This window comes from Neodiprion virginianus, chromosome 2 (genome assembly GCF_021901495.1).
Source record: "Neodiprion virginianus isolate iyNeoVirg1 chromosome 2, iyNeoVirg1.1, whole genome shotgun sequence".
Lineage (NCBI taxonomy): Eukaryota > Metazoa > Arthropoda > Insecta > Hymenoptera > Diprionidae > Neodiprion > Neodiprion virginianus.
The window spans coordinates 23724105-23738262 of record NC_060878.1 but is presented as its reverse complement, the minus strand read 5'-3'; the positions used below and the strand labels follow the sequence as shown (position 1 = coordinate 23738262).

At 32.9% G+C, this 14158-nt stretch overlaps 1 protein-coding gene across 3 annotated transcripts; it reads right to left on the bottom strand.

The window, feature by feature from the left end:
• Nucleotides 1-4856: 4856 nt before the first annotated feature.
• Nucleotides 4857-13705, bottom strand: LOC124297568 (histone-lysine N-methyltransferase E(z)). 3 transcript variants are annotated; one of them, XM_046748730.1, is made up of 12 exons: nt 13483-13705; nt 12971-13284; nt 12231-12512; nt 11201-11417; nt 9646-9669; nt 9356-9456; nt 8820-8997; nt 8359-8730; nt 6994-7284; nt 6031-6213; nt 5699-5864; nt 4857-5488 (listed from the first exon to the last, which is right to left on the bottom strand). In XM_046748730.1, the coding sequence occupies exons 1-12, from the start codon at nt 13616-13618 to the stop codon at nt 5428-5430; spliced, it is 2325 nt and encodes a 774-aa protein (XP_046604686.1). In that variant the 5' UTR covers nt 13619-13705; the 3' UTR covers nt 4857-5427. The 3 variants fall into 3 exon arrangements, with proteins under 3 accessions (XP_046604686.1, XP_046604687.1, XP_046604688.1); XM_046748731.1 differs by having other exon boundaries at nt 9646-9666; XM_046748732.1 differs by lacking the exon at nt 9646-9669.
• Between the last annotated feature and the right edge of the window lie 453 nt (nt 13706-14158).

The window sequence follows — 14158 nt, the reverse complement described above, 5'->3', positions numbered from 1 at the left end:
AAAATGTATTTCGTCGTAACGTCGAAACGCCGTAATAAAAGCATCATTCTCTATGAATTGCATCTTGTCATCATTGACTGTTTCAACCAACGAAAATTTAATCATACAACAAACACAGTCGCGAACTTTAAACTCAAAAATGTATTTCCTTACCGCATAGTTGATTTAGAATAGTCTCATTCGCGATCCTACATTCGATCAGATGCAGCATGAGACGTGATTTTTTTGATGCACCGTAAACTCGATTTAATCCTTTCATTCATGCTGGGACGCTCAGCGTCCCACCTTTTTTTTTGCTGCTTTTTTATTTAATAAACTACGTTTTTGGTAACAACTGCCGAGTTTCTTGGTTCCACATATCCTCCGAAATTTCTTAGTCTAAAGAAAATATTAAATATGTTTATTTATTTACCCCAAAAATAGCACATGTAAAAAAATGGTCGAAATTTTTACTTTTCCACGACAAAACGCATTTTCTGCTAATCTACCATGAAAATCCGAATGCCAATTGTTAAACAAATTCAATATATACAAAAAACTGTTGAAAAATTTTTCACAATTTTTCTTCTAGTTCTTCTTGTTTGTCCGTCATACTGGATCCACAATTTTGAATGTTCGAATTTCGAGTTCAGATTCGAAATCAGCAACCCCAAAAGTCCATGTATGCAAAATTTCTAGTGAATCATATGTAGGGAATATGTATGCATGAAAGGGTCAAACCTTTTCAAGGTACTATAGACAAAGTGTAATCCGTTCAAAGATGTTTAGTACGTATACGACTACTTTAAGACTACAGACCATTAACCAAAAAGTTTTAAAATTCCGAAAGTGGCTTTTTCGTTTCTTAAATCTTATCATCGAAAGTCAATCATCATGCTTAAGTTTTCAGCCTTTAAGGAAAGGAGGGAACCACGCTATTGCAATGGTTGTTTCAGATATCTAAATAGCTGCTATTGACATGGGAACGTCTGCAAATAATCGACGATTACACAGCTAAAAGATAGTTTTATGTTTATTTTATGCTTCGTAATTATTGGAAAATGATTAGGTATTATAGTTCGCTTTATACTCAAAAATTATGTTTATATGTAATTATAGGCGTTCAACACTGTTAAAGGTTCTCAGAATAACTAAATGCCACACTTTGCCATCAGCCATTACGATAAAATCTTACAGTTAAATGGAAAACACGTTACTTTGGAAATAATAAACTCCACGAATGCAGCAAATTATCTTTGTAAGAGACTCCTCAGTTATTATTATATATTTGAAGTTTCCACCAAATGAATGAAGGTTATTTTTATAATTGAAAGATAATGCACGTATCGGCAGACAGAGCGAAAAATATTGTTTCATCTGCTGTGCCTTTTTGGACAAAAAAATTAAAACCGACAAAAAATGTTGTTTATTATGGCTTCGAAGTAGCGAACGCATTGTATAATAATAACACACAAATATTTAATCCTATCTATTTAATCCAATTAAAATGTCGCTCTGTTGATAATCGGGATTGTATCCGATTCGAGTCGAATCATCTTTGTATCGGGTTTTTTAGTTATGGATACACGTAATTATTATGGAGTCCGGAATTCTCAAAGAAATATCAAGACAGTTAAAATTTCCACAGGGATATAGAAGGCAAAGATATTGTTCCAACTTGTCTCATATTCAGTCAACAAAGCGAAAAACGCTACAAGCGTTATAATTGTCAATTTGAAAAAACGTTTACAATTCCGCGCACAATCAATATTTCCAAAGGATCTTCAAGACCTGTACTGCTGAACATGATGCTCCGCAGAAATAACCCTTTTTTCGAACCATGCAAGCTATTTCGAAGAACAGAGATCGCTCCGTTTTTTCATCAATGTTATCCAATTATTCACCTATGCGAAAAATGTAAGATATCTCGTTTTTCGTCCATTTATTGCTAAACAACCTATATTTTCATGAATAAGTAGTATTCTGAATGATGAAAGCGAGGAAAATCTGTCGATGCCAAACCGTTTAATTATAATTTTTACTTGTTAGTCATAAAAAAAAAAAAAAAAAAATGGTGGTGGAGGTCGAAGATTTTCGGCTGAAAAACATAGTTTTAGCATTTTAATTTCAAAATCGCAAATTTTATGCGATTTTTTGGCTCTTGTGATAAAAAATACGGTTCGAAACTCGTACAGCTAAGCTTTTTGCCTTATTCATACTCGTAACGAAATGTACTCACAAATAAGATCACAAAGGTTTGTCAGACCCGATCACATTCTGCTAATTCGAACGTTTGAGTTTGGTTTAAATAATTGTTGCTTTAAATAATTGTTGCTTTAATAGAGCCTGCGACATCAAAAGAATTAGGAACAAACTATTTTACTAACAAGGAAGTGTCTTTCGTTGTCCGATTTTGATTTTGCTAATTTTTTAGCATTCTACTCTCCAGCGAAATTTAAGAGGTACGTATTTTTGCACGAGCGGAAAAAGTTTTTGGGCGTTGAAATCATGCTCAAACTGAGAATACGAAAGGGATATTTCTAAAGTTTCGTATAATCGCAGTTGAGAAAATTCATTTTGCCCGAATATAACATAATCTTGGTCGTGAGTAAATAAAAATATATGCGGCTTTACATTGGAGGAATGAAATTCATGAAAATTATAGGGTTGTAAATTCATAAAATTGACACAACAAAAAAAACTACTGCTCACATTTTCATCGGACCAACTGCAATTTGAAGAGCGAAAAACATAGTAGAAATGTATCTTTCGGATTTCCAAAAAAGCGCATCTAAAGGGTGACATACCCCTGCACATTTATATACACTGAACGAAGTGGTATCACGTCATCATTTTCCCTCATGTCCTTGCTAATTTATTCGTACAGTTGTACTTAAAAATAGTTCAATACTAAAATCATTTAAATAACATTCACCTGATTTTTTTCTCTCTAAATATCATCCCCTCTCGTCTTGTTGACAACAATTATTACCGCACTTTCAAAACTTACTGAAATTCTGAGAGTATTAGAAATTATTTGGCTCGAGTTTGATTACGAAATTCTACAATTTACCTGAACAGATGAATCTACCAAAATGCATTGCGTAATACCAAAGAAAGATACTTGAAAAAAAATGTTCTTCATATATTTTAATTTGAAATGTTCTATTAATAAATGATGGCACAAATTTGCGTTTAAGAAATAATATCATTAAGCTAATATTTTTTCTTGTAGAAAACCTGTGCCTTTTTTTTAAATCGACATTCACTTATATTCAATGATTCGCGAAAATTTCTGCATTTCTTCCCAATTTAACGCGCCAAATTTTTCAAAACATGTTTTCGCCCGAATGTCTGTATAACATGTAAAGCAATTCAGTCGATTACGGCATGTAAGGCAAAACAAAAGAAAAAACGAGATTGAAAAGTACGAGCAGATTGCCCTGAGAAATAAGAATGACCAAAAATAATCGATTTTCGATTAGGTAGATCATTTTTTCCCGATAAATCGAGTATAATCGATTATTTGTTAAACTCAATTAATCGACCGACTCGATTATTTTCCTACACAAGCGGTTTTTGTTTTTTACTCCCATGAACGATGCAATACATTATCACTTTATGTGATTAGAGTATTAATTATTATCATTGTCTTACTTACTAAGTACCTATTTGATATAATAAGTGAAAGATAAACAAATATTTTTATCTGAAATTGAAAAATATTCTGAATGAAACTATAAATCATCAAAAAAAACTTTTCCGTTATTAAGACTACGAACTGAAATTTACGAAATTTTGGTTTCATATGCACCGTTTCAAAAAAATACGCAATGATCAATTAATCAATTCATTTTCGCCGATTTAATCGAGTCGTGTTCGATTATTTTTTTGGACTCGATCAATTGATGCATCGATTATTTTTAGCTTATTGGCCATCACTATTAGGAAGTCCCATACTGCTACTGTGCAGCCGCACAAAAAGACGGTTCTTTTCACAGCTGTTTGTGGAGTGTAGAAAATACACGTACGTAGTGACAACAAAGTTATTTACAATTACTCAACGCCAGATGTCACACGTTGACGAATAGCTCGTGAGAAGCGACCATGACTGGCAGATTAATTACCAAAACTGAGATATAGCTTCGTCAGAGACCTAATCGTTTTCACATTTAAGTGCCAGGATTTCAGCGAGATTGCAAATAAATTCTTTGATCGTCCGACCTTAGGATTGACCTAGAATTGCTCACCGGACTCGTAGTGCCGTTCTCGTGGCGAATTTGAAATCATATTGAATTAATCTCGAGCGGAGCCTTGAGCAACTATCGAAATCAATGATGCCATAACGCATATGTGTTACATATGTACGTACGTCTCTACGCACACGTATACAAACATATACATGATATAACTTGGCATATGTAGTAGACATTTGGAAATATATACAACGCCTGAGGCGTTGATAATTGCGATAAAACGTACGCAACGTAGTGTATGAAAAAAGAGAGAAATCAAAGAAATTGAAGAATGTGTCTGACGTGTTGTGAAATAGTTACTTCAAGAACACTCACATAACAACTCAACATTATTTAAAAATTATATTTTTTATCACATAGAATGTTAGTTTTCCTAGTTTTTCTTATGCTTATTATTTTATTATTATTATTATTATTATTATTATTATTATTATTATAATCATCATTGTTATGAAAGCAATAATCGCTACCATATGGATGTAAAACCATATCTTTAAATGAGCCTTGATTTTGACGCTTTATCGGTCAAGATCTGTTCCGTTCCTATCATTTTTTTTTCCTCTTCAAAAGCTGGAACAACCTTCCTTTCCTGCGAGTATGAATGTATTACATTATATATGGTGTGTGTGTGTGTGTGTGTTCCATGTCAAGTACGAAGTATGTTTATCGTTCGAACTTTTCTTTTTTTTTTTGTAGTACACTTTCTATAAACTTTTCAAACCAGAAGTCAACAACCTTGTTTTACCCTAGTCTTCGTTCAAGGTTGAAGTAGACAGGTTATAATATCATTATAGTCATACAAATGTATTAGCAATAAAATCTACGTGTCCACCACACGTGGAGAATGTTCTTAATGTGTATTACATTTGTAAATAAGTTGTGTTATACGGAAATGTTTTCCGTAGCTGATACAGCATTTTTATCGGCAAACCATATTTCCATAGCACTTTGAATGCAAGATTCAGATACGTGAAATACAAACAGATAGCAAGATTTTTATTTTCTACGATATCGAATTCACATACCAATTTTAAAAATGTGTAAAGTATTGAAACCGGTTTATTAACCGTGAATCATAGTAGATTACATTTTTCGCATCATTAACGTATTCCATACCTACACTCCGGTCCAAAAAACAGTTATTTCAAAATTGTTTCAAGAATTACTTATTTTCACAGGTAACAACTGTTTGCTATAAAAATTCCATTTCACGTTCAATTCCAACAAACTTGAGTTGCTCTGTTGGTCCGTATCTGTAAAACGAGAAATATATCGGTATAGTTGACTAAATAAAGCAACCTTTGGTCACTAACAATCAATATTTACTTACTGCATTATTTTAATTCTTCTAATATTCAATAAGTCTTATTACTATTATAAAATATTTTTACAGACACGGGCACAGAAATTATTTCTTTCCTTATTCTGTGCCTCGCTCTGTGATTTAACAAATCATTTCTCACCTGTAATCAAAGAATAATTCTTCGCCAGGCTGTATAGCTCTCTTCGCAAAGATTCCAATTCTATGATCACCATTGACCATCATAACTTTGGCATAACAGTTTGGATTTATGGAATGATTCGCAAATCGTATTTTGTTCCCTTTCCGAGTTGCATCTACTACGAAATCTGCTCAAAAAAATATAATATATAATTTTTATTCGTCCACGCCAAAAGAAGTTGTCATCAATTTGATTAAGAATATCAATTATTCAACTTGTAATATGGTTAGCATCTATTTTTTGGTAAATCAAAACTTTTCCATGCAAACTTTAGACTCTTTTAAATTAAATACCGTTATTGAGATTGAAGAGAAAGCTGCACATGTATTTGTCGTAGACTTTTCCTCGCCTATCAGCTTCATCTTGACTTATTATTTCACCACAATATTCTGATATGAACTCATTCTTAGCAGCAGATTCTTTCAAAAATATTCCCCAACCAGCAACATCCGAAGGTGCCATTAAGAGATGCTTGTCTGAAAATATAAAAAAGTTTTTTCATAGTATACTTCCATTGGGCTAAATGTTTTTAGTTAAAATCTCAAGTTTTACGAGATTCTGCTGATTTTCCTTTCGAATGTAATATACCATATCGTTCTGGGCTTAAGTAACGGTTTTTGGTGCTAGATATAACTACAAAAACCAAAAAAAAAGAATAGGTGGACATAACAACCAATGCCACAAAAATTAAGATTTAGAATGAGAAATCAATTTACATTCAAGGTTGATTTGTTTTAATATCAGTATGGTACTTTTATGTCATTTAACAAAATCTATTGTAACTCGAATATTAAATTCAAAATTGAAATCATCTCGAAGTCTTCAGAGATCATTTGTTTAAATGGAAGTATTTTACCCTTGAAGATCTGGAAACGCCAGTTATTTTGTAATAGCTGTAACATGTTTTGACAGAGATTTTGATGAATTTTGTATGCTATTATCAACATATAGTAATAAAATTCAAGTTTTCGAAAATCTTCAAGTTTTCCTCACCACTTTTACTTCAAATTAATTATCGCTATAAAATTAATTCAACCTCGAGGGGATACAATTTTTTTTTTTAATCTGTAGTTTGTTTGCAGATTCTAGAAAATTCTGAAGTAATTCTGATAATGATTGTAGTATTCTATTCTTGCTTTTTGGTTCTATTATTTGCTCGATTGCTGCACAAATATTTCAAGCAAAATAATCATGTGAGACTGTAACTTTTGCATCAAATCTTGACTACCAAATTAAGTATGTTTTAATGAACTTACGTAATCCGCGTTGAACACTAACATTTTTGCAGGAAATTTTAGTGATGTGGAATTGATCTGCACCACAAGTCTGGCATAAATCAGGATCACACTCTCTGACTGCCAAATAGCAGGGACATTGCTTGGTATTGCATTGTGCTTTACATCTGCATCCAGGGAATCTATTCTGACAATCGCTGCTACACTGACAGAATTTTTCACAAAAATTTTGAGCCTGGATGCAAGGGCATGAATTATCGCACTGACGTCCTGGATGATCACATGGAGCAAAATTATGCACATGATTTGCACCTAAAAACGCATAATTTGAAATAATATCATTCGATTAAAAAATATTTTAGAAATACAATAATAAGTTACGATACAAGTGCGCGAAGTACATGATTCTTACGCGAAGATCACGGACGCGCATGCGTATCGTATACTATTTTTTGTAACACCTGTAATGGGAAGTTCAACTCGAGAAAATTGTAAACGTGGTACTCTAATCTGAACATAGACGTGTTGTTACAACACAGTGGATGCGATCGTAGTCAAGACTCGTCCCATCCAATGGTGCTACTTAGACTTCATTTGATCAGATTAGTGTGCTAGAATAAACATTACCTAACAGTTATGAAACTCTTCGGGAATCGCTCGCTTCGCGCACCCTCTATGGTACATGAAATCGAACTTCCCATGAAGGTGTTACAAGCATTCTTTTTTAATCATAGCATCTCTACACGATTTCTCTTCATTTGTCTACAACTTTTTAAAAATCTTTTATCATTTCCCAAAAATTTTCATAGGTAAAATTCAAAAGAGTTGAATAAATCTATTTATTCGATGAAATTAGATTGAGAAATCGAGTATGAGATCAAAATGTGCTTCGAAAATTTTTATAACTAAGACGCCTGCCAATTTAAGCAGCTTCCTAGAGCAGAAATTTCAGTTACAACGTACTAATTACTTCATTTACTTAATTTAAATTACTTGACTCCATTGATATCTTAGCTTCCGAGTGCAAAACATAATCTTTAATCACATGTATTAAGTATTCAATTAATTCAAATACTGATTTTAGGATTATTAAACATGATACAGTAAAAATGCGGTAACAACGTTGCATTTTGAAGCCTTTTTTGCTTCATTGGAAAATACGTCATGGTCTCTATATCTACATTTGGGAAAAAAATAAAATTCCGTGGGTATAGCATTCGGATTAAATTCCAAACATGAATATAGGATTCAGATTACTACAAACTAGAAAAAACTGTTTTGAAAACATTAAAGACTAAGACTGCTCATAATTTCAATACATGTGGATAGCTGTAGCGCAAGAAATATAGCATTCAACATTTGAAAATTCAACTAAAAATTGCATACCAGAATCTTTTTTCAACTGAATTTTCCTGCAGTGCATTGACCAGAGGCGATGTTTCTTCTTCTTCTTTCGAGGTGGTGTGAAATCTTTGAGACTTTCAACAGCTGGGATATCAGAGGCTTCCTTTTGTGCAAATCGATACACCTGCTGGCATGTTTTAGTCAACATAATTTGAGCCAACGCGCATGGATTACCAGGAAATGCTTTATGCAATCCTCGAAACAAGCTCTGTTCCGAACCTGTCCAAGAAAACTCGTTTTGCTGTTCAGATGCTTTATCAAAGCCCAACAGCGTGAATGGTGTTTGATTTTCAGGCTGCACTTGATTTTCAGATATCGAAGGTTTTGCTTCCTTGTTCAAGTTTTGTTTAAAATCTAGTAAAATTGCAATGAATGGAGGCATTAAGAACTGGTCGTTAATCAGAATTAAAATAGAATTCATCTTTTATTTTCGTATTTCTTACCTTGGCAACTTCCCCCTTGGCTGTATTTATTGCTATCATTACTGTCCTCACTGCTGGCTTCATTGCCCGAATCAACGCTTGCTTGCTTTCTAACTTTTCTGGGACCACCCCTCTTTTCATCTCCTTCTTCATCTTTCACATTTGCAGCTTGAGCCGCTAACTTTTCTTTCATACCTTCCTGAAATAATCAATATACTTGTAGATCGGTAGTTCTCAGTTTGTGTAGTATTAAAGAATACCAAAAAATTAAATGAAATACAATTTCTTGAATCAGTAACTGAGATATAAAATTCCCTTGTATCGACGTATCATTCAAGTATTAAAATAATTGAGCTCCCAAAATTTAACATCAATCAGTAAAATAATTTGTAAAAGGGATTTTTTCCCAATCTAATAACTATAAGTGACATGCAAGTGAATGCAATCATTTTGCAAACTGATTCAAGTTCGGTCAACAGGTTAAAGAAATCGTCTGTTTTGTTATCAACACAAGACGTGATTGATGGATAATTGAGATACATGAACATGATATTTACCAAATGCATGTAACATTCAGATCCACAGGGTTCTGCAAATGGCTTCAGATCAGGCCCCTTCCTTTTTTGCAAATTCGGCCCGGGATGACAAACTTGAAGTCCTAACAAGAAAATAAATTTGTTTCAATCATTCAAAGTATAGAAACGACGATGATCTAGAAGAACGGATGTAATCGATAGTGAAGATGGGTTGTGAGTGATATGAATTTCATGACTCCAGTGACGATGCCTGTAGTGAACAAAAAAAAAAGCATTTGACAAATATTTTCTTGTATTTAATGGAAGTTTACCTTGCGGGGAGATTCCCTTGGCTGCTGTATCAAATAAGGAATTATAAATTCTGTCATTATTGAGTGTAAAAATATAGATTAATATATAAATATATATTATAGGATGGATTCTTTTGAAATTATGCAGGCTCCTACGAAATTCCGAAGCATCAAAAAATAAATTGTATAATTCTTTGATACATTTGAAGACTTTCTTAGAAAAAAATTACCATGAATAGTGCAGGTATTCAAATTTTACCCATATATACATGTCATTTTTTCGAAATTTTAAGTTACAACTTGATATCGCTAGTTTACATTTCATGGGCACTTAAAAAATTTTTATTCTAATACGATCGGCTAATAATCAGTGGAGATTCTTACAATAATATTAAAGAAATGCACATCAATTTTCTCAAAAATATCATTTTCTGTCTTGAAAAATTTGACGATTTATACGGCATAAGAAAACCTATAGTTTTACTGAGTTTCAATATGCTGAATTGCTTTATAATAGAAATATATACTTTTTCAAATAATACGAATTAACAGCCATCATAATATTGAAATAAAATTTGGAAGTTTAAAAATGTTAGTTTTCGCAACAATTTTGAATACATGAGCGTGTTGTGAGAAATTTATTCTGAAAAAGACATGAAATATCAAATTCTTTAAGGGTGTCAGAGAATTATTTACTTTACTTTCAGGTGATTTAGGATTGCGTTCTCTAGGAGCCTACATGATTTCATATGGATCCCAACCAATAAGGACACAAAACTAGTCATTTAATTTTTATAATCTTGCCACCAAAATTTCGGAGATATCATAATTTACTTTGTGAAAAGCAACACATTGTGTAAACAATGTATTGTGACTTGCTCAAAGTAATGTCATATTGTTATTAGCATTATCATTTTTCTTGCAAGCATTTACCCGTACTGAACGATTTAGGCATTTCAACAGCATTTCACAGATCTATGAGAGAGCGGAAAATATATACAAAATCTTGCAAAGCTTTTCATAAGCTTATAATATGTGAGCTTAGATATTCGCGAATATCAGTGAAACAATGACATGCAAGACAAACTCAAACTTTTACAAGGCAAGGAAATTTAAGCTAAAGAAAAAAAGCAGATAAAAAATTTTGGCTATCGTCAATGGCTCTGTTCGAATTGTCAAAAATAATATAGTCAGTTGTTTAAAAAAAAAATATTTAAACATTTTCTGGGCTGTCTCCTGTGGAAAAGTTAAATATTTTATATTATGAACTTAAATTTTTGTTGATAAACTCTCAGCTGATCAATAAACTATTCCGATATCCCCTTATGAGAAAAAGTTTTTAGATTTTTTTCGCGCACATTCGATGTAGCCAACCGCTCTGTTCAAAATATTTAAAAACTGAAAATCAGTTTGTTTTTATGAAATGGAAGTAAATAATATTGAATAATACAAGCATCTGAGTTACAATCAAGACTTTGCAAACATATTGAATTTTTATAAAAAAAATGTTGAACTAGAATTTGAAATTAAAAAAATTATGTACTGCACAGATCCTCCAAGATCGTTATATACTTACGATGCAGAAAACAATCATATTTAAAACACCTTCTACAAAATAACGTATGAAAGGAATGCATTGTTTGTTCTCTAGGAACGCTTTTAGCATTAACACCATCTATGTTCGGCGTACATTCTGGAGGTAATGCATTTGGATCAGATCTTTCAGTAAGCTCAATGTACTTTTCTCGTAGTTCCTCAGGTCTACCTTTGTCAGGAAACATGCTTGATATAGCCTGTAAATATATTAAGGAAACATATTTCCATACATACACAGATTTCTGTTCAAACTGAATCTCAGGACAGATGAAACTGACTTCTGCAATGCTAAACACTTTTTACTTCAATTTACTAATTTTCAACTATAAAATAGTCTCGAAACTTGTTTCATAATACTTTAAGAATGCAGTCGACCTAATATCAAATAATAATCAAAATGGAAGTATAACATTTATTCAAAAAATGTTTGAAGATTTCAACTTCAGATATGCCTGGATTAATAGCTTTAAAGATTAGAGGTTTACATCTACAACTTTTGTCAGTTAAGATCTAGCAATAAACACACAGCCCAACCATTCAATCAGTATATCTGCAACATGCTAGAACTGATGGTGAAAAAAAAATTTCAATTAATTCTCTGACTAGTGTTTACTACCGGGAAGATATTTAATTTTCTAAGGAATAAAGCTGAATTACGGCTGAATTTTTCTGATAATACTCATACATTTATACTACTAACCGCATCCATTATTCTACAAGATTGTTCATTATTTTTATTTATCATATTTTTTTGCGGATAAGCAGCATTTAGCATTCTCAATTTGTTCTGAGAAACAATCTATTATTGAATCTTGGTGATCGGTCAATTATGTAAACGTATTTTTAGTTAACGTTTCGACCAGGATATGGGCCACGAAACGTTAACTAAAAATACGTTTACATAATTGACCGATCACCAAGATTCAATAATAGATTATATACGAGGTCGAGAATTCCTACTCATCTGAGAAACAATTGTTTTACGTCATTTGGGATATTAAATAGCTCACGTTGAATATGTGCATAGAAGGAAAAGGTGTAGTCCGAGATTCCTTGTCCCTAGAATCTTTTGAATCCTCGTCAATTTTTTCCAATTTCACTTCAATTTTCATACATTCCAACTCTGTTATTTCGCAATCATCATCTTTTGAACTTTCCTTATCTTTTGTGGATTCTTTACATTTCTTAGGTGGTTCCTTATCTCTGTCGTCTTTCTCATATAGCATCAGAGCATTTACCAAGTCAACAAATATAGAGTCATCCATAAAACCAGACTCTCGATCACCGTGAACCTAAAATATTCATGAATTCATAAAATTTATAGAACATTGATCAATTGGTAAAATGATACATTTTAGGATTGTTGTACTTGAAATTCCTTGAAAAAATTGCCTTTGCATGACCTTTAAATCCAAAAATTCAATCCCAATTATTCTTGTAAATTAGTATAATCATTATTTTGCACTAAAATTCTGCACTTCTCTTTGATTTTTGAGCTTTAGGAGACTCACAACTCGCAAGCATAGCTTGACCTTACATAATATAGATAAAATCTGACACATATAATAAATTTAAAATCTTTTCTTTCACAATTTTCAATTTTTTTTAGACTCTCTTCTTCTAATGCGCAATATGATGCATTATCTGTACATTTTATTATTGATTAGAATTGCCACATTGCATTGTTATAAAAAGCTTAGATGATCGTAAACAAATGTCTAAGAATTGATTTGTACTTTAAAATGATTACCTTGCCATCATAATTTTTTATCAACTCTTCAATAAATGTACCATCTTGATCAAGTATTTCGTCACCCATATATGGAATATTGTGTAAAACCGTCTCATCTTCGACCATAAAATTTTGTTGGATCGGCGCCCAAGTATACATAGTCGGTATAGGAGTTACAGCATTTATTATTTTTACTGGACACGTTTGAATATCACCGTCGGAGCTTGAAACCTCTGCTTTCTTCATACATGAAACATGAGGTGGAACCTCTTGCATGGCCAGCCATAGAGCCTTTCCATCTGCCCACCGTTTCTGCTCTATGACGAGCAGCTCTATCGAGAAGGCAAAAAAAATATCAGGTTCATTGTTCAAATATTTCAACAATTAAAGCTAGGATTCCGATGTTTGTTAGCTAAAAGTAATTTCCAAACAAATTAAAAGATTTACGAATAGAACATGTCAATCGACAATAATAAAGACTAATTATTGTCGTGTAACAAAAATTGATTCAAAATGAAAAGTTTGTTTACCTGTCATAATTTTGCGATTCTGATTCCATGCTATTTTCACTTCATCAGCGCGCTTGTAACGTTTCAATTGTCGCAAGCGCATATACTCCGACTTTACACGTTTCTTCCACTCAGCCGAGACTTTAGCTTTCGACATTTCATTCACTTCTGAACACCTGATCAAAGATCGTGTTGCAAACGACTGCTATTTCGTCTTCTTCATAGAGAATTAGCTGCTACCTATCAGCCACGGAGTTGTAGCAAGTAGACAAAACTCTGCGATAAAACTTGTCCCCAGTTTTAAGGTAGCGTAAGAATTATCTGAATGCGGTTAAAGCGCCACCTACGGACAAAAGTGAAATTGTACAAAAAGAAGGGCGGCGATGGCGGCGATCATCACCTATAAACCTCAATGCTATAAACATACTCCGTAAAATCCACCATTTGAAGTAAGTGAAAACCCGTAAAAACCAGTAAAAACCGAGTGATTGCTTTACCAACCTCAACCGACATTAAATCCGAGTAAAAGGTGGCAAAGGGTAAATCCATAGATGGTCTTGAACTGTCTAATCTAGGGACCTTGCCCGATGCCCCTTCCGTCTTTTTGGAAACTCCCGCAAGAAAGGGCTCTGCTTAGAGGCTGCGTCCATAAATCCGTGCAGATAATTGACGTAAAAGCACGCCACGATCCATGTTT